The sequence below is a fragment of the Lagenorhynchus albirostris genome, chromosome 3, assembly GCF_949774975.1.
Source record: "Lagenorhynchus albirostris chromosome 3, mLagAlb1.1, whole genome shotgun sequence".
Lineage (NCBI taxonomy): Eukaryota > Metazoa > Chordata > Mammalia > Artiodactyla > Delphinidae > Lagenorhynchus > Lagenorhynchus albirostris.
In genome coordinates, this window is record NC_083097.1 from 709,981 (window position 1) to 730,583 (window position 20,603).

At 65.4% G+C, this 20,603-nt stretch overlaps 1 protein-coding gene across 3 annotated transcripts in view; it reads right to left on the reverse strand.

Moving 5' to 3' along the window:
• Window positions 1–3,807: 3,807 nt before the first annotated feature.
• The window catches only part of SLC12A7 (solute carrier family 12 member 7), a 40,887-nt gene continuing 24,091 nt past the window's right edge, over window positions 3,808–20,603 (reverse strand). For all 3 annotated transcript variants that reach the window (XM_060146819.1, XM_060146820.1, XM_060146821.1), the window contains exons 11-24: window positions 20,456–20,513; window positions 19,976–20,150; window positions 19,206–19,324; window positions 18,885–18,983; window positions 18,453–18,572; window positions 17,524–17,628; window positions 16,911–17,079; window positions 11,633–11,828; window positions 11,231–11,400; window positions 10,931–11,062; window positions 10,197–10,304; window positions 8,869–9,047; window positions 5,230–5,363; window positions 3,808–4,096 (exon numbers count right to left, since the gene is read on the reverse strand). In XM_060146819.1, the coding sequence (XP_060002802.1) occupies window positions 4,005–4,096; window positions 5,230–5,363; window positions 8,869–9,047; window positions 10,197–10,304; window positions 10,931–11,062; window positions 11,231–11,400; window positions 11,633–11,828; window positions 16,911–17,079; window positions 17,524–17,628; window positions 18,453–18,572; window positions 18,885–18,983; window positions 19,206–19,324; window positions 19,976–20,150; window positions 20,456–20,513 (1,856 nt within the window). In that variant the 3' untranslated portion in view covers window positions 3,808–4,004. The remainder of the gene's footprint in view (window positions 4,097–5,229; window positions 5,364–8,868; window positions 9,048–10,196; window positions 10,305–10,930; window positions 11,063–11,230; window positions 11,401–11,632; window positions 11,829–16,910; window positions 17,080–17,523; window positions 17,629–18,452; window positions 18,573–18,884; window positions 18,984–19,205; window positions 19,325–19,975; window positions 20,151–20,455; window positions 20,514–20,603) is intronic.

Genomic DNA, 20,603 nt, shown 5'->3' on the forward strand with positions numbered 1-20,603 from the left:
TGTTGGCCCCGACCCCGGTCCCTTCGTCTGTGTGCAGAGCTCCTGCACCCGGTCCCCACGTGAGGGGACTTGTAGTCCCAGCAGACCCATCCGGTCCTGCCACCGCCCACACCGCCCTCAGGCAGAGCTCGCTGGCCGGCCGGGAGTGTGGTGAGGCCTCAACTTCAGCCTGAGTGCAGACCCCGGTTTTAAAGACAAAATGTAACTGAAATGCCATTGAACGGACCAGAAGCTGAGTGTGTGTCTGCTGCCTGTGGACGCGTGGAGGAGAGAAGCCCACCCTCCCTGCCGCCAGTGCGGGTCCAGGACGGCTGAAAGGGACAGAGAAGCTGTTTGAGAGCAGCGACGAGAAAGATCACTTATGAGCACACAGAGGGCGCCGTGTGGCCGTGGACACAGGAACTAAACGCCCACATGTGGAGAACAGCTCGTCTCTCGTGGACGCAGCGGCTTGACCTGGGGCGGGGCCCCGGGACCACATGCATCAGGGGAAGCAGCTGCCCTCCTGGAAGAAAGGCTGTGAGACAGAGGTGGCCGGGGTCAGCGGAGCTGTCCAGCCTGCTGCCCGCTGGGCCTGGGCGGGGGTGACGGGGAGGAGGCCCCAGCGCCGAGTCCACCAGAGAAGCCTCGTGGTGACTGGGCAAGTACAGAGAGATGCCTTCTGTAACGGAAACAAAGAGCCTCGTTACTTATTTAAGTGTAGATCTGGCTACTGGACGATCCCCAAACTGGACCAACCTGAGTCTTACTTCCTAGGGAGGCCCTCCCGGAGAGTGTGTTGCCGGAGAAACCTGGCACGAGCGAAGGTCTTCGCGACACTAGGGGGCGTGGGCCCTCGGCTTGGCCACCCCACCTCCTGGTCCCCCGTCCGCGCGCCGGCCTCCCTCTTGCCCCCTTCCCGGGCCCGTGCTCTTGGCCGCTCCGCTCATGCGTGCGGCCCCTGCCGGCCCCCGAGCCCGGGAGTCTCCTTCCTCGTGTTCCTCTGAGCACAGACACAACGTGGTCACTTACGTCTCTGCACCCGGGGCACCTGGTAGTGGGACGAGGGAGGAGACCCTGGACCCCACTCCCGCTCCCAAGGCCACTCTCTGCCTCATTCCCTCACTTCTGCCCTCAACCCTCGTGCTTCTCTGCACCTGAGATGAGCCCCGTGCCCCGACCCCCGTGCCGGGCCGGGCTCGCCTGTACCTGCTGCCCGCGGGCCCCGTTTCCGTCTGCTCCTGGGGGACCCACAGCTTGTCCGGGGACCAGGCTCTTCACGAGGGGGCCCAGCGAGCATGGAGGGTGAGTGAGGGAGCGAGCGGGTGGATGAGTGAGTGGACGCCGCCCGCCACCACCGGACACAGGACGGCTGCTGCCCAGTCTGAGCCTGGAAGGATGGGGCGGGCGGTGCCCACCACTGGCCATCGTCCGAGAAGTGGGACCCAGGGCCTCCCATGGGCTCCGTGAGCCACACGCTCCCACCGTGCGTACGCCCACAGCACCTCTGTCAGGGTTGGGGGTGGCTGGGAGTCGCTGCCCCGGGGGGGCCAACCAGGGACGAGCCGGCGCCCCCAGCTGCCTCTTCGCCCTCCGAAGCGCCTGGCGCCGAGTCTGGCGGGGCTGCACCCCCACGGCGACCCCAGGCGCTCCAGGCTGAGGGTCCACGTGCACCGCGGTGACGGCTCGACCGCTCGGCGCCTCTGCAGACTCGGCGAACAGCAGGTGGGAGACACCGCAGGGCGGCCGGGGTCAGAGCCGCTGCTGGCGTCCACGACGAGGGGGCAGCACGAGGGGGGCGCTGGGACGGAGCAGGGGTCGGACGTTGCCAGGGAAACCGGGGAGGCCCAGCCGCCAACACAGAGGTGGGGAGGCAGCACCGGGGCAGCGGCCGGGGAGGCTGAGGAGTCACCACCTTCTTAGAACATTTCTCTTCACCCTAAACAGAGACCCCGTGCCCACCACGGGCCCCCAGTCTCCACCCCCGCCCCTGCGGCTGCACCGTCAGCCAGTCTGGCTCTGGCTCTGCCCACCCTGGACGTGTAACGGGAGCGTGAGGTCGTGCCCGGCATCCTCCTCACAGCAGAGTGTTCTCGAGGCCCAGCTGTATTGCAGCACTTCATCCGTCTCAGGACTGCGTTGCACACCGTCACACGTGTGCACTGTGCTCGTCCACGTGCGTCAGCTGACAGGCACGTGCGCTGCTCTACAGCAGGGCGGTTGTGAGCGCTAGGAACCGGCGCTTCCACGTCTGCTCGGGCGTCCGTTCCTCTTGGCTTTTACGTCCAGGAGTGGAACTGCTGGGTCTCCTGGACCAGGGACCAGGGCCCCTGGTCACAGACTCTTTGCCGATTCCACCCTGATAGAAATTACAGGTGGAGTCGTGTCAGCCAGCAGCAGGATCTCACTGCTGTGCTGCATACCCAGCCGGGGGGGGGACGCGGGGCGGCTCCCCGTTGACAGCGGTTTGGTTTTTACTTCTTTCCGCCAATTCACGTGATGACTCTTTCGCCATCGGAGTGTGCTTTGGCTGATAGACCTGAAATAAAGTCCTCCAAGAAGGGGGGGGAGCACCTCCAAACGTTTAATTTCTACGCTGAGCGAGTCACGGGAGATCCTTCAACATACTCAGATTTTATACAATTTTATTCTTCTACTAACAAAATCATACAAAGGACCTAAAAAAGAAAAACGTGAAATCAACTTTAAAATGGCTGCAGTTACGGTCACACAGTTGACAGTGTGGAAAGGATGCCCCGTGTAGACGGACACAGCAGGAAGCAGGTGGAGGGCACGGGCACCTCCGTTCCACGTGAGCCGGGGTCATGTGACTTAGGAGAGGGACTGGCGGGCCCCTCCCCAGATGCGCGAGGGGTCTGGAGGCCTAACTCGGCACTGACCCAAGACCCCCCCCTCCCCAGCCCAGCTGTGGCATTTGGCACACGCTGTGGCCGCCGAACGCCGCCCAGCCACCCCTCAGAAGCGTCTGGAAGCACATGCCCAGCCCCTGCCTGACCTGAAATCCATGCACCAGGCCGACTCCCTTGGGAGCCCACGGGAGCCAGAGAAGGCCAACGGCTGGTCTGTTTGGAGCCCCTTTCACAGAAGCTATCTCCTCAGGGTCAACTTTTATCACTCAGACTCCCCCAGGTGTTTAAATAAATAAATAAGCCATGGGGAAGTGAGGCACAAATTACTGCGACAATATACAATGGACGTGATCACGTGTGTAAAGTGCAAGCAGTCCAGGATCATTGGAAGGTATCGTGTCAGTGCCCCCGATGTCGCTGGGTCCACCTGTCAGCGCCCTCATGTCGCTGGGTCCACCTGTCAGCGCCCTAAACACAGCTGGGACCACCGTCGGTGCCGGTGGGAGGGGACACACAGGCTCAGCTGACAGCCGGTTGCTGTAGCTGCTGACGTCACAGCCCTCCCGCGGCTGCAGCCTCGTCCCCTTTCTCCAGCGTGAAGTGTGGAAGCTGAGATCACAGGCAGGCGCACGTCAGATGCTCAAGTGTGTGGCGCTCCCGGCCCCGAAGGCTCCCCCCTTTGCCTGCAGGTTCCCGGAGCATAAACGCAGGTGGACACCCAGCTGGGAAGCGCCGGGGCCTGAGCCCGGGCCCCTGAGGAGCCTGCACCCAGCTGCCGACGCTCCACCTCAGTCTGTGCGGCTTCTCGCGGGTCGGGGGGATCCGAGTGAACGTAACTGCACGACAGCCCGAAGATCCAACCCAGGGAAATCGATTCTAGAATCCAAGGGGCTTCCCACCTCCTCTGTCACCACGAGACGGCCAGCCACGTCCCAGGTCACGGCCAGCCACGTCCCAGGTCACAGCCAGCCTCGCCGGAGCGGGGGGAAAGGGGGGCACGAGGGCATCGCGCCTCCCCTTGGCCGCGAGGAAACCTTGAGTCACGTGCCGGCTCTTGGCCTGGACAGGAGAGCCCCCGGGGGCATCAGGTGCTGGTCCGCGAGCATCGCAGCGCCATCCGCACACCGCCGGGCACATCCCCGGTGCGGCCGAACGTTAGGAGTAGATGGTGACCACCTCCCGGCCGCTGCCCCTGACCAGGAGGACCCTGTTCAGCCCCTCAGTCAGGACCTCGAGGAACTCCATGTCTGGGGGCACCGAGTTAAGGACAAAGTCAACCCAACCAGGTGCGTGGCTGAAAGGGTGAACGGAGCACCTTCACCACCCAGGAGCCCACGGCCAGTTAGGCCTTGGCTGGAGAAAGAGACGAGGACGGGACAGGGAAGGCCGGGACCCAGGGCCTTCGGGGAGGAGACAGCCAGTGTGAGGGAAAGAGGAGCACTGACCCTGACAAGGAGGGACCTGTCCACCCCCAAGACCCTGGATAGGCCGGGGAGTCCTGGTTACCACGAGGCACAGACCCGTGAAGCGCGTGGTCAGCCTGAGGCTCAGAACCCGGGACCAGGCTGCGTGCCTCCTCCCACCTCGTCCTGCCCCTGGGGGACCGACCTGTGACCCCGAGGCCAGGATGACAGCCTCGCGCCCCGCGGCTGACCCACGAGGGCTCCACCCGCCAGGGGGCTTCAGGGCACCTGGTGCCGGGAAGGGCTTGGGGGTGGAGCCACGGCTCTGCCACGTCCTGGAGACGGGCAGGAAGGGACCCGGCCGGGTGGGAGCTCAGAGCCCGGCGCCGACGAGGACCCGGCGCCGACGAGGACCCAGAGCCGGAGCTGCAGCAGGAAGGATCGGGGTCGGTCATGCGGTGACTCCCCCGCCGGGTCGGTCTCTGAGGCCACGTGCTCCTCACACACCACCCTGATCCAGGGGCCACTGTGATCCTCGTGGAGGCCCCGGAAGGCCCCCTCCTCAGTCACGTGGCCACACTGCCCCTCGGCCCCACTGCTCACGCCCGAGGCGATCAGGGGCGACTCCTGGGGCTCCCCCGCCCAGCTGCCCTGGGGCCCCAGCAGCTCAAACGTGGGACAGAGAAGCACACTCGCCCGCTGGCTCGCGCCCCCTGCTGGCCACGAGGGGCCAGGCAGCCGGCAGGAGCCGCCCGCTCGCAGCCTCTGCGTGCGTCTGTCTGCCCACGGCCCCGCGGGCGGCCCGGGGCAAAGCGGCTCTGGTCTGGGCCACCTGGGCTGGCCGCCCCGCCCGACATCGAGGGCCCTGCGGCTCCTGACCCCTGGCCCGGGTGTCTCCGCTGAGCAGGAGAGGAGGGGGTGTTACCCTGCCGCGGCAGCGGTGCCCCGACGTGGGGGCGGCGCCCGGGAAAGGATACAGTTCTCGTCCCCCTGCCGGTTTCTGGGGGGGCCCGGCATGTTCAGCAGGACCAGCTGGGCATCCTGGGACTTGTCAAGGACGACGCCGTTGAGCTTCACGGCCGTGTGCATCCTCCGCACGTTGGACTGGTCCCTGTGGGAGGAAGACGGTCACTCGGCACCTCCAGCCGCGGTCCTGGGTGCCGGGCTCAGGCCCCACCCTGCCCGCTCCACTTCCGTCAGGAAGGGCGGGTGAAAACGGATCAGACCCGCCACCCGGAGCACCCCCGGCACGGCGATTGCATGTGGAGGCCAAGATGACAGCTGGGCACGTCAGCTTCTGCTCCCCAAGCACCGCCCCTTGGGCGGGAGCAGCCCCTTCGACGGCACAGTGTGCACCTCCAGGTCACGGAGTGTCTCCCGTTGAGACCCCTGCCTGCAGCTGAGCCTGCCCTAAACGCTGCCCCTCGCTGCTTCCGACGCAGAGGGTGAGCGAGGAAGGGCCCAGCCCTCCGCCCGCTCTGGAGGCCCCAGGCCTGGAACAGAGCCAGAGGTGCTGGCTAAGTGTGTCCGCCATGAGGCCCAGCCCCGGCTCCGTCCACCCGGCCGACGGCTGAAAGACGAGAGCCCCCGCCCTTGGAGACCCGGACCCTGTGCCCGTTGCTCACTGCCTGCCCGGTGCCCACACTCCTCGAAGCGGGCGGGGCATCCACTGCGCACCGGTGGTTCTCGAAGCGTCCCGGGCAACCAGGTCTGGCAGCGGCCCCCAAAGCAAGATCCCCAGGGAAGCAAGACTGGGGACACCAGCTGCGCAGGCCCCTGCGTGCTTGTCCTCCCCCCTCCCCAGGTCCCTCCCCAGTGAGCTGGGTTCCAAGAAGCAGGGGGCAGACGCCCCGGCTGGGAAGACCCGCCTCACTGCTCCAGCACCACCGCCAACTCTGGGGCCGCACACAGGATACGTAGCTCAAAGGCCACCCGTGCCTCAGACATAAGAGGGACGGGCGGATGGGCAGACATACAGACAGAGGCCGCCACACAAGGGGTCAGGGAAAGGCCCCCAGGATGCATTCCAGGCCACACCCTTTGATCAACGCAAGCCTTAAGCTAAATAAACCCAATTACAGCCTCCAATCACCAGGAGAGAAACAGGGAGACGGAGCCCTGCTTTCCTCGCTCCAATTTTATCCGGTAAAATTACAGCTTGGGTCTCCGTCCACAGCAGTCAGGGGTCTTTCGTTACAAGAACCGTGAATCAGGTGCCAGGATGGACCACAATTACCAGTGCGTTTGGGGACAAGGCGATCCCGGGAATGCGTGTGTGACACTGAAGGGCCTCTCAGGGTTAACAGTCTGAAAACACTTATAATTTTAAAATCAGGAGTTTGGGTCTGGACAGACCCGCAGCTCCAAGATGACAGGCCCCGTGGAGGCGAGAGAGGCGCAGACGTGGGGCGGGGCAGCCCGTGTGTCCAGGAAGTTAACGGAAACCTTCACTGCCTCCACAACCGGCCACGAGGCCACCAAATGGAAGCACGTGGCCATGTGCTGAGCCTGGAGAGGGGCTTCCCACACGGGGTCCTCTGAGGCTGGGAACTGCGGCTCGGGCGGGGGCCGCCCGGGACGGAGGAAGGCTCCGTGGGGGCTAAGGTGGAAATCCAGACCCTTGGCTCCAGACGGAGACACGGAGGAGGCTGGCGAAACAGAGAGAGACGCCCACACGCCCGGGGGCCAGCGAACCCGCCGCAGGGCGCCCACCGTGGGGAGCTTTAGTTGGGCGCGTGCCACTTGTGGGCCGACCTCCAACCTTCCGGGAGCCCCTCCAGCCCACCCCGAGGAGAAGCCAGATGGGAGTGGGGTTCTGTCTGCCGCTCGCACCCTGCGGACCCCCGCCAGGCGCACGCGGGGCACGGGCCCACGGCTCACCACGCCTTCTGGGGGGGACACGCACTCCTGTGTCCACGGGTTTGTTTTTGTCTTTTTAATTAGGAGGCTTTACTCGTGGGGCACTTCAAGGTCGTGAAAACACGGCAGGAAGTGCAGGACTCGGCCCAGCGTTCCCCGACTCATCTGCACGTTTTGCTCCCTCAGGGTGTGATGCACTCGGGTTTCGGGGCTGGAGCAGGAAGTGCACCCCAAGTCCCGAGGCTCCACGGAGCACGCTGGCCGGGCTCCCACGGGAGGGACAGCAGTCGGAAAATCATGGGGGAACAAGGGGTGGACAGATGCACAGACAGACAGCAACCCCAGGCGGGCCCTGGAGGCCTGGCCCTAAGCCTTCAGGGGCCGGCCACGCAGAGGTTCATCCACATCCCTTCCCACGAGACTAAAGGTGGCAGCTTCCTATGGGGCAAAAAGGCACCCGGTGCTGGGCAGACAGGAGGAAACGCCGTCCCGGACGAGCTGAGATGAGGTCCGAACCCCCAGCCCCAAGGGATGTGGGTGAACGATCGCTACCAGCTACAGGCACAGCACACGCTCTGCTCCGCTGCAGAGCCGCTCGGGACCAACCTCCCTCCAACCTCAGCCCTCACGTGCTGCCCAGAGAGGGATCTGGGGGGTGCGCCCTGAGCCGCTCCAAACAGAGTAAGCAAACTAAACGGGCGAGCGCCACCTGCACACGGACATGCGCACGTGGCCCAGGCACATATACACGGACACGCACACACGCGCCAGACGCATATACAAGGACGTGCACACACACCCGGACACATACACGTGGCCCAGACTCATATACGTGAACACGCACACACAGACATGCGCACACGGCCGAGGCACACACACACGGACACGCGTACACACCTGCTGAGCACACATACTGGGATGTGCGTGCACACACAGAACTTGGCACACACACAGGGCCGAGCACGTATGCACGGACACATGCACACACACCGGGACGTGCGCACACATGTACTCACGGGCACACCCACACGTGGGGCCCTGCACACACACAGGGCTGTGCACACACTCGGACATGCACACACGGTTCACGGGGGCTGTGCGTGCAGCGCATGCCAAGGCAACCACGTCTACGAGGTCCCGCGTAAAGGGAGTGACTTACAGGCTTCCCCATTCTCTACATGGAAGAAAAAACAGAGAGCACGTTACTTTAAGCGGAAACACGACACACGCTTTGAACCGCTACTCGGCTCATCCCCGCTGCCCCTCTCATCTGACTGTGGCCCTCCTCAAGCACACTGACCCCTCGGGCCCCCTCGGGCCCCCCAGGCCCTGCCGATGACTCAGGGCTCCAGGGCTCTGCTCCGCCACCGAAGACCCGGGAGACACTGTCCTAGTCTCGCACTCGGGACCCCTCCCCAGGTGCAGCCGCGCCACCGACTGGCGCCTGTACCAGCCCTGGGGGCCCTCAGCTCAACAGCACGGCCAAGAGCCGAGGAGGGGGACGGGCCCCGGCCCGACGGGCAGCCTGGACGCCACCGCGGGGGCTCAGGCCTGACCCCTAGGTGCTGGGACACCCACCAGGAACACCGACGGTGGCACCGCCGCCAACCCGCCACCCGCGTGCCCGCTGACTGGCGCTGGAAGGAGGCTGCGGCCCGGGGCCGGCTCCGGCCTCTCCGAGGCTGGATGTGCCCGCCGCTCCTCGCGGAGGCAAAGGGGCCCCTCGTGGCTGCGGGCTGCTGCGGGTGGACACTCACGGCTTCAGGCTGAAGAGGTCCTTGAACCCGGACACGCTGGTGTCCTTGTTCCGGTACTTCTCAGCGACCAGCTTCTCCTTCGTCCAGGTCATCTGCACCTTGTCCAGCGTGCACGGGGCCTGGGTCCTGGCGGCCACGGCAGAGTGGGAGGTGGTGTTCCTGTCGTGGATTAGCTGAGCCTGGAGGAAGAGCAGGACAGTGACCAGCCTTGCCACGACGGCAGGAACCCAGCCCGGGGGAGGGCGCGTGCACGGGGAGAGGAGCCGGCCAGCCCCGGGCCCCACACAGAGCACAGCCCACGGGGCCTGGGGACGTCTGGACCAGCCCTCCCAGGCCCCTTCTCCTGGGCTTCCAGACCAAACCCATCGTTACATTTCTGTCTCCTCCTGTCCCAACTCTGAAAGCCCCTGAGAAAGGACCTCTTCAGACGTGCTGATGGGAGATGTTGACATGCACGTCTCCGCACTGCACAGAGCCCCGCCCCCCGCACACACAGGCTCTGCCTCGACCTGCTCATCCATCCATCGATCCACCTGTCCATTCATCCGTCTGTCCATCCATCCTTCCCCTCACCCACCCACCCACCCACCCATCCGTCCATCCTTCCATCCATCCTTCCATCCATCCATCCTTCCCCTCACCCGTTCACCTCCCCCTCACTCGTCAACAGCAAAGGGGCTGTCAGGGAGCCCACATCCTTGGGGTGGGGCTGTGAGCGCCATGAAGTCTGGGGAAGGGGAGGTGCAGGGGGAAGGAGCTCCCATGTCACACGAGGTGCCCGGGAGCTGTATGCAAAGATGGCACTGACGACAGCTAGGAGCCGAAGGCCCGTGGGGGTGAGGGGTCAGGGTCCCCAGGAAACCGCAGCGGCCTGTGTGGCGAGGGCGAAGGTCACTCAGGCAGGGACAGGGTCGGGCCGTGCAAGGCCGCGGGGACACGTGAGCCAGGACAAGGCTGGGAGGGGTGTAACGAGTTGGTGGCTGCTGGTTTGAGGATGGAGGAACAGGAGGAGGTGGCCGGTCGGGATATGATGTAAGAGAGGCGGGGCCGTGCACGAGCAGGACGGCCAGGGCCGGGTAGACACGGGCCCTGACCCCGGAGGCCTGTGAGGCCGTGACCTCGAGCCACGTGGCGAGGGGAGGTGGGGGCAGAAGCCGCGCCACCAGCTGTTCACAAAACCAGGTGTGGGGACAAGAGCTCGAGGAGGCCTCAGGGACACTGTCCTGGCAGTCACATGGGGTCCGGGAAAGGACAGGCCAGTGCGGCAGCGGGGGACACAGCCCACGCTGTCCAGGGGCCCAGCAGCACCCCCGTGTGGCCCCACGCACCTCCCGCTCCTGTTCCGTCTTGGACAGCTGCATCTGCTTCAGCATCTGCGACCTCTGCTCCATCACCAGCGTCCGCTCGTAGGTGAAGGCCGAGATGTCGTTCTCCACCTACAGGTTCCGAGGCACGGAAGCAGACGCGAGCACAGACTGATCACCACTCACCCCCCCGTCCCCCAGCGAGCGTGCTGCGGGCCCGGGGGCCCCCGGGCCGCCCTCTGTGGCTCACAGCCCCGGCCCCGGCGTCCCCACCCCTACGCGTGACCATGCAGGTCACGACCGAACGCCCTCCACCTGCCCCGGGACCCACATTCACTGACACACGAGACACCCACGAGAAGGCACCACAACCGTGGGCTCCGGACACAGGCCGGCCCACGCGCGCCCCACAGGACCGACCGTAACCCTCCCGCTGGCCCCGGAGCTCAGATCCCCCAGGAGGCGGCCAGCCCCGTGGTCAAGCCCGGTCCAGCCGGGTCCTCCTCCCGTGAACCCACGACCCAGTCCAGCCACGAGAAAAGCATCAGGCGAACCTAAACTGAGGGACTCACTACACATCGCCTGACCCTCCTTGAAGCTGTCGAGGTCACAGAAAAGGAAGGAAGGAACCCGAGCTGCCGTCACAGCCAGAGGACAGAGAAGATGCCGCGACGGCCCAGCAGGCCGGCCCTGGGCTGTAAGGGCCGTGGGGACCCTGCAGGTGAGAGCTGCGTCCGCCCGGTGCCCGGCTCCCTCACCATCTCCACCACCTCCACCTCGGCGCTGATGCGCAAGTGGTACAGGAACGTCTGCAAGTCCTTCTTCATCTGAATGCTGTTGTCGTGCACCTGGGCCACCGTGAAGATGCGCATCTGGCACCTCCTCCACACCTGGGGGGCGGGGGGCGGTCACTCCTGCCCGCTGTCCACTCCCTCCCCCGTGGGGCCCCTCCCCCGTGGGGCCCCTCCCCGTGACCCCGCTCCCCGTGCGGCCCCTCCCCCGTGACCGCATGACCCCGCCCCTGCGCGACCCCGCCCCCTACGTGGCCCCGCCCACACCTTGTGCTGGCGCAGCAGGAAAGGCAGCAGCATGAGCAGACCCCCGTCGTGCACGATCCACCACACGTCGATGTGCCCGTCGCTGAAGCGCTCCTGGTTTTGCGGAAACAGGTCCACGTTCTTGGCCACCAGCAGGGCCTGCTGCGCCGCCGTGGTGTCCCGGACGGTGTCTGTGGAGAGGCGGGCAGGTCACGGGGTCACAGGCCCACCCAGCAGAACCGAGCGGCCTGGACTCACCAGCGGGACGGGGGCAGGGGAGCCCGGGGTCCCCACCAAGCCCCTCGTGGGGCACGCCCCCCCATCACTCTGCGGCCCAGCCGGGGCGCCCCCGGGAACCGCCCCATGGGGGCAAGGCCAGGGAGAGGGGCTCCCGTCACGCGGCTTCCGAACGGCCCGACCCACCAACGAAGTTCTTCCAGGAGAAGGGGCTGTCCTCCCGCTTCCAGGCCTCGGGCCAGGCCATGAGCACCGTGTTATGCTTCATGCCCCCCAGGCCAGCCGACTGGATCAGGTGGGACATGCCGTCCCGAAGGTTGGACGACACCACCAGCTGGCAGAAGCCCTTGGCCTTCTCGGCGCCCATCAGGGCCCGGATGTTCTGCAGACACAGGCGGGTCGGGCTTGGGGTGAGGGGTGGGCTGGGGGCAGCAGGTCCCAGCACACACCCGCCTACCACACGGGGCCGGGCGGGCCCCAGGTGGGCTCACAGCCTCACGCGTGGGGGCCAGGGGCTCAGCGGGCGCCCCTCAGTACCCGAAGTCGAGGCCAGGGCCCGGCGCTCTCGGGCACTGCCTGCGTGTGCACGTGAGCACCAGTGCACACACGCGTGCGTGCCCACAGGAGAGCGGGGTCACAGGCCACCCCCTACTGCACGTGGACACCCTGGCCCTCACTCCTAGCTTGCGGGAACCTTGGTCAGGAAGCATCAAACCACACAGCTCTTCCTAGAAGGCGGTGGTGCGGGAGTGAAGTGCCCGGCGGGTGCACTGCTGCCCCTCCGCCACGTGCCACGCGTCCGACTGGGGCAGCTCCGCGTCACAGCGCAGCCCGGCACACCGTGACCACGGCAGGCCTCCTGTCGAGGTAGTGCCACCTGTGCAGCGGGTCCTCTGCCGGCCGTGCCGACTGGCCCTCGGGGGCCTGGCTTGGGGGTGGGGCCTCAAGCCACAGGGAAGCACTGCCGGCCGACACCAAATGGAACTGCCCCCTGGAGTCCAACCCCCCGGCTCCTCCAACCTGTGCCTCCCCGGCTGGGACGTGTCCCCCGTGCAGGTCCCGCAATGCACTTTGGAACGCGGACTGCTTATCTCCGAGTCGCACAGGCTGTGGGCAGAGGGGTTCTGCCCCAGGATGGACTCCACTCAGAACGTCACCCACACCTGAGCCAGGTGATTTAGAAGACGAGATTTGGGACCTTTGAACTGCGGGTACGTAGACGACATTCCTCACTTACTTGACGTTGTAAGGGGTTGAGACTTGGGAGGATGCAGTGATGAGATAACGTACTTTGCACATCAGGCAGGTGTGCATTCTGGGGGCCAGAAGACAGACCACAGTGGGTTGATGGTGGCCCCCAAAAGATACACCCACCTCCTAATCCTGAGAACCTGTGAATGTGGCCTTATTGGAAAAAAGTCTTTGCTGACGTAATTAAGTTAAGGGTCTTGACGTGAAACCTGGATTATCCAGGTGGTCGCAAATCCAATGTCAGGGACAGGAGAGAAGGCAGACACAGAGAAGCCATGTAAAGACAGAGGTGGAGGACTTCCCTGGTGGCGCAGTGGTTGGGAGTCCGCCTGCAGATGCAGGGGGCGTGGGTTCGTGCCCCGGTCCAGGAGGATACTGCGTGCCGCGGAGCAGCTGCGCCCGTGGGCCGTGGCCGCTGAGCCTGCGCGTCTGGAGCCTGTGCTCCGCAACGGGAGAGGCCACAACAGTGAGAGGCCCGCGTACCGCAAAAAATAAAACAAAAGCAAAACAAAACAAAACAAGACAGAGGTGGAGACCGAAGGGACGTGGCCAGGAGCCCAGGGACACCTGGAGCCCCGGGAGCTGGACGAGGCAGGAAGGACCCTCCCCTGGAGCTCAGGAGGGAGCTTGGCCCTGGGGCACCTCGATGTGTGACTTTTGGCCTCAGAGCGCAGACAGAGGGAATCTTGGCTGTTCTAAGCCCCCGTTGCTGATACTTGGGATGGACGCCCCAGGACCTCATATGGAAGGTTGGGGCCACGTCCCCCCTGGACCACCTGGACTTGAGCCACCAGATCAAAGGGCTGCTGGCTCAAGAAAGAAGAGTCCAAACAGGTGCGTGGATGTGACCCAGGGCTGCCGTGGTGCAGCCGCAGTGCAGTTCAGGGATCCCTGGACCCACGCTTCCTGGAGACCAGAGGCCAGGGGCTCAGCCCCATCAGGACACGGTCGCTCAAGGGGCTTAAAGGTCGCATGCTCTAGCTTTGAGACCAACAGCTTCTCAGGTCACACTGGTGGAAATGCTGACCTGATGCTATGGCTTCAGGGAGACACAGCGGGGTTTTGTGGTTCTTCTGTCCTGCTGCTGGAAAGCCCACTCCGCGGCCTTGTGAGGTGTCGGCGCCCCCGCTACCCTGGCCTCGCGGGAACTTCGAGGGCCCAGCGGTATCTTCGGGGCCTCGGGCACTACCTCCACACCCAGCTCCTGGGGCCCTGAGGACCAGGCCCTGTGGGACCTCAAAGTCAACGTGTGAGCCCTTCCCTGCCCCACAGAAGACCAGCCTCGTTCACGCCCCCGGGAAGGGGAGTGCAGAGCACGGCCTCTCCCACATCTCGGCCAGCGCGTCTCAGCTGCTGAGCCATCTGATGTGAGCTGCTCAATCCCCCTAACCCAGCAGGAACCCAGAGGGCTCTCCCCTCACGAGGCCTCTGCTTCCGCGGCGGGACACACGCTGAAAAACTCGAGGAAGGTTCAAGTGCACTGCCCGGTCTTCGACCTACAAAACCGGGTGGGTGCCCAGTGACCCTCCAGCGGGTGAGATGCTGTGGGCTGCACCCGACTGCAGCATCCCTGGGGTCCTCACCCTCTGAGACCCCGTGAGTGCCTCCACCCAGCCCCTCCCCTCGGGAACACACTTGGCCCTGAGCTGCATCCGTGCCGGACATCTGGGGCGAAACCCCGCTGTGCCGTCCTCTTCCCATGGGAGCAACGGGACAGAGCCCTTCCAGTAAGAGACGCGGCAGAGAGGGGCCTGGGGTCCCCCTGTTCCCGGCCACACGGACCGGCCTTTACGTAAACTACCCGGCAGACCAGAACTGGAACCTGGCTCAGAGCCTCAGGGGCACGGCACCAGGGAGGGAGGCTCTAACCCCAAGAATCCATCCTAAGAGCAACCCCCGTGGACTACATCTAAGCGGTGCTCACACCACACTTCCTGACACCAAGGCAATGGGAACCACCTCCGTCCCCAGGACAGCAATTCCACGGAATAAAACTCAGAGCACGTCCACGAAACAAACACTGTGCGGCCGTCATAAACAAAACAAGCACCCGGCCGACTGCAGAAGCAACAGTTCAAAGCAGAGTAAGTGTGTGAAACGGTATTTCTGCGGGATCGTCTGTTTAAAACAAACCAACAGGAGAAAGTCCAAAAGGACACATACCGGGCTATGACGTTCTTGTCTGGAAAGAGGGCTGTGAACCCAGCCGAGTCAGCGCCATTCCAGGCAGGGGCCCGGAGCCTTCAACCCCCCGCTCGGTGCTGGAGCCCACCTCCCCAGCCCCACTGTGCCCCCGCCCATCCCCAGAGACGCTGGGAGGACAAGAGGACCCGCGAGTGTGAGAGAGGGAAAACGCTCCATCAGCGCCTGGGCAACGTCGCAACGAGAGCTGGGACCTTCCCACCCTCGGACACGGGTCTAGAGCTTCTTCGCACCGACGCAGGGAGCTGTCGAGGAGGCCGAGGCGCCAGCACAAGGAGGCTGTCCCACCAGCGAGAATGACACACCACGTCTACACCCAGGGTCACGGCCGCGACCCCGGCATCTACACCCAGGGTCACGGCCGCGACCCCGGCATCTACACCCAGGGTCACGGCCGCGACCCCGGCATCTACACCCAGGGTCACGGCCGCGACCCCGGCATCTACACCCAGGGTCACGGCCGCGACCCCGGCATCTACACCCAGGGTCACGGCCGCGACCCCGGCATCTACACCCAGGGTCACGGCCGCGACCCCAGGGTCCACACCCGGGGTCATAGCCATGGCCCTGGTGTCTACACCGACATCACGGCCACGACCCCAGCGTCTACACCCAGGGTCACAGATGTAACCTCAGTGTCTAAACCCAGGATCACAGCCACAACCCTGGTGTCTACACCCATGGCTCACAGATGGCCAAGGTCACCAAAGAAAATGTGTAAGATCACCCAGGGAACTGTAAACCCTAACGGTTGGGCAGGGGAAAAGCAGTCCAAGAGTGAATGAAACTGGAATGCCAGACAGGGAGGATACAATTCTCAGACAACCCTGGCATCTACACCCACGGCTCACAACCAAAACTGGCATCTACACCCAGGGTCACAGCCATGACTCCAGCGTCTACAGACAGGATCACGGCCACAACCCCCGCGTCTACACCTGGGATTGCAGCCACAACGCCGGCGTCTACACCCCCAGCCAATACCAACAACTACCGCGTTAAAGCTCTGGGTCACGACGATGCTGAGAGAATGGCTGGTGCCGCTGGCTGCCAGGGCGGGCCCCCGGGGGCCGGCTGTCCGGCCAACCAAGGAAGGGGCTGTCGACGCCTCGGGCTACACAGGCCACGACCCCCTCCAAGCAGCCGTGCCTCCCCCAGGTGCTCTGGAGACCTCTGGGTGCAGCCCGGTTTACAGACGCCTGGACAGCAGGGCTGACCCGGATGCCCGGGCACAGCGGGCAACCCTGACGTGGGGACGGCTGACGAAGGACCCACCCGAGAGCAAGACCCCGACGCCCCAGCCAGACAGGAGCCGCCCGAGGCCGGCAGGCTGGACGCGGCCTGTGGACGGCCGGGCGTGGTGGGGCTGCCGTGCGAATCGCCTCCTGTTGCAGAGACAGACACGCGGGGTCTGGGGTGAAAAGAGTGAGTGGTGGGCCGGTGTTGACACTCCCGGGGTGGGGCGGGCAGGTAGAGGTGACAGGACGTGGGCCACGCTGGGACGGCCACGTGGTACATCTGCTGTTTCTACATGTCTGAAATTGCGCACGGGACGGGGTCTGAGGCTCAGGCACTGGGGCTGCCCCGGACCGAGATCAGAGGTCGCAGTGGCACCCGCTGAGCACCCGAATCAGGGTGACGGAGGCCTGGCCTGGGTGCCCGCGACCCGCCGCCCCCTCTCTGGTCCGTGGAGCCTCTGGGCGGGCTGACCCGGCAGCACAGGCCCCAAACGTGGGAGCAGATGCGACAGGTGTGGGGCCCGCCTGTCGGGAGACCTGCCCCGAGGCTGCTCTCAACAGCCCGGAGCCCCTCCGCCGTCTTGAGGTCCTGGGGCCACGCGCGTCACACTCTCCTCCGCAGGTTTCCCTCCTGCTGGTTTCAAACTGAGGAAGTGCCGCCCAGGTTGAGACAGGACGCAGCGCGACACGCAGGGCTGCGCTCGGGCGCACGGCTGGAAACGTGACGGCGCGGCCCCGCCGCCGCCCCCCCCCCCCCCCCGCGCCTGGCCCACCTCTTCGGCTTGCCGGGCCTCCACGTGCTGGTCCAGGAAGGTGCCCTCTAGCACGGAGCCCACGATGGTCAGGCCCTTGCCGGCCTTGAGCTGCGAGGTGAAGGACAGCAGGCGGGGGTGCTTCACGCACTGCTCGGCGTTCAGGTTCACCAGCACCAGCACCTGCGGCCTGCCGGGGCGGGGGGCAGGGAGCTGTCACCACGGCGACTCGCCCCCACTCTCACGCCAGGTGAGCTGCGTGAGACCCCTCCCGGGCCACGTGCCCCAGGCTCCCTGCTGGGCAGCGGGCTTTCCGTGCAGCTAAGCCTCGGGTTCTGCAGGGGCAGCCTCCCCTCCCTCCTCCCAGAGGCGAGAAGACCGTCAGCGCCCTCCATCCACGGCAGGCCCCCGGGTGGGTCAGCTCGCCGCCCTCGTCCCCCTCCACCCCCGATGCATGACCAGCGGGCGCTGAGACCCGAGCTGCCCAGCCCAGGCTGACGCAGGGACAAAGGTGCTAACAGCTTCCTTGACAACCGTCTCCTGATGGGGGTGGGGGGGGTGGGCACCGTCTTCTCTCTGCAGCCTGCCTTTAGAAACAGGCATCCGTGGGGTCAGAGGGCATGGGGACACTCACCTCCAGTTCTTGGTGTGGAGGGGGCCGTGCTCCACGTGCAGCAGGGCGTAGCGGGCGGCGTTCAGCGACAGCCCCCGGATGCCGTCGCCCCACTCCTTCTCGGCCCTGCGGTGGGGGTGCAGTGGTGAGGCCCCGCCCACAGCGCACCCAGGTGGCCACTCAGGGCCTCTCGGCGCTCCTGTGAGAGGAGGGGGCTCCCCAGAACGGGCGGGAGTACGAAGCAGCAGGACACGGGGAGGGGCTCCTGGTGGCACGGGGAGGGCGGCGGCGGCACTGGCCCCCACGCAGGATCTCAGAGTCGGGGCCATCGATGGGGCAGAGGAAGGAGAGGCCGTGGGGTGGGGGGGGACTCTGACTCTCAGGCCGTGGCCCGGCTCACCAGCAGGAGTGGTCACGGCCCCCAGACCCTCCTTCCAAGCCACCCTGGAAGAGCTGGGAGGGACTTCAGGCAGTGCCCCTGGAGGCCCTCCCACCCCCCGTGCCCTGAGAAGCCCACCCCACGTCCCACCTCCCCAGGGCCTCGCCCCCTGGAGGGGTCCAGGGGGTCCAGGGAAAATGCCCCAGTGACGGACCAGGGGCTCTGAGATGCACTTAACCTGCCCACCGCTTCGGTTTTTTACGGTGTATCTTTCAGAAACGTCTATTTCTGAAAATCCATCGCACGTCAGTGCTACCGTTAAATAGATTTCAAAGTTTACAAGGAGCACTGCTGGAAAAGTACGTTACACTCACACACAGATACACGTAGATAAACCTAACGAAACGTCGTAACAAACGACGTCAATTAGAAGGAGTGAACGTGGCCATCCACTGGTTAGGAGCTACAGGCAGAAATCCACGCAGCCCCCCGCAGAAGGCACGGGCTTTGACCCCTCCGCCGCTAGAGGCCCCTGAGCCCTCACCCGGGAGAGGGGCCGGCAGCAGCTCACCCACGGTACTCGATGTACTTGTAGATGCAGCCGGCAATGAGCATGGCGCAGAGCGCGTAGTACCAGGAGCAGATGAACATCAGGGCGAAGCACAGGCTCATGCCCAGGAAGGAGAGCGTCCTGGGGGACACGCAGCTCAGAGGGGCCCACCTTACCGCCCGGACCCCCAGACCGGCACCTGAGCAGCCGCCTCGGGCCCCAGCAGAAACCCTGCTTTGGTCTCGTCAAGAGCACAGCAAGGATGCTGGGACCGGCTTCTCCACCCGGACCATCCCAAGGGCTGAAACGGCCCCGAGGCGCCTACGAGAGACCCGGCTCGGAGACCGGGCCGGTCCCACGAAGGCTAGCCAGGGACCCGGGCGGCAGCTGGCCCCCAAGACGCACCGCGTGCCCCAGAGGAGGGAGGGGACCGGGCTCCCCACGGCCACTCACCAGTGGTAATACTTGAAGCGCGGGCGCCAGTTGGGCGTGCGCAACAGGGTCTGCAGGGCGCAGGCCAGGTTCACGAACATGTAGCACATGAGGAAAAACCTGGGGACGTGAACAGCGGCGTGAGGGGCGGGCCAGGTCCCGCAGGGTCCCGCTGAGCTGCCTGAGCCCCCTTGCCCACATCGCGGTCCCCTCCCGTGGGGTCCGCCTGCCCCGTCACCCACCGCCTGGCCCCCTCCTCTGCCCTATGCCCTCCCGTCTGCCGTCCCGAGCAGGGGCCTCACGTCCCAAGGGTGGCTGCCAACGGGGCCAGTGGCCACTCACATGGAGAGAATGGGGGCCACACCGTCCAGAGAGGCGATGAGGATGCCGGTCTCACAGATCAGGGCCGTCAGCAGCAGGGCCCACGTGGGCTCCCCGTTGGCCTTCCCGTGGCCAAACACCTGCCAGGAGAAAGGCAGGTGGGCTGGGGCCACGGGCAGTTGGCCGCGGCGGGCGTAGGACGCAGGAGAAAGAGCTCGTGTTCAGGCGAGAAGCCGAGCTAGCCGGGTCCAACCCAAAAGCGGTCTCGGAGTTGCGGCAGAAACAGAGACGGACTTTTCACGACATGGCCTGGACCTCACCCAGCCACGTCCAGGAAGAAAGCCCGACACCCAGAGGGCAGACGGCGGCCCAGGTACCGTCAGACCCCAGACGCCCTCATCGAGCGCAGGCAAGGAGGCGACACCCTCGAGCACTGGACGGGGCTCTCCCCACGGCACACACCCGCTGGGAGGATTCTGTGAGGGCCCGGCTGCAGGCCCTGGGTCCTGGAGCACAGCCCTGCGGGAGGGCAGGGCGCAGGAGGCTTTCCCACCAGCCTGCCCCCGGCGCGGCAGTCCTGAGAAGGGAAATTCAGAACATGCAGCAGACACAGGGTGGAACAGAAATGCAGGCCTCGGGGTGGGCTGCCAGTCTGGAGGTGGGGATGTGGGTCCCACCATCTTCAACCGTAAACATCATGCTCCCGGGCAGGATCTCTGGCCCCTCCTGACGCGCTCCTTCCGGGGGGGGGGGAGTGGGGGGGCGGTTCCCGCTCTCAGCAGCGGGCTCACCTGAAGGAAAGGGATGATGCCGTCCCGGGCGATGGCCTGCAGCAGGCGTGGGGCCCCCGTCAGGCTCTGCAGGCCAGCCCCACAGGTGGAGAAGAAGGACCCAATGACGATGACCCAGGGGGACGGCCAGGCCAGCATGCCAATGACGAGGTTCCCCTGCAGGGCCTCCCCGAACCTGGAGGGGCGGCGAGCTTTCAGACACGAGCTGGAGACAGAAACCTCCTCCCACCTGCTGAGTGGGAACGGCCTCTCCCGGGAGCTCCCGCACCCCAGCTCTACCGGGGTCTGAGGTCACTGTGCGGGCCCCCAGCTCCAGGCTTGAGTGGGAGACAGATGCACAGATCAGACCCCAACACGTGGCCACAGGGCCACCTGCGACAAAGCTAGAAATCCTGGGGTTCTCAATCTCAAAGCTAAAATCACCTTCGAGAAAACCAGCCCTGGCCCCAGGAGTTCCCAGAAGCCATAAATGAAACGTACTTATCCCGTAAGATCACGCCTTCGATGCAAGCCCCGAAGAGCACAATGCAGGACAGGTCTGCGGCTCGGGTCAAGGATGCGGCGGGCACGATGCAGTAGCTGAACCCGCCCTGGACCGACCCCACACCCTGCCCACCCCGCCCTGGGC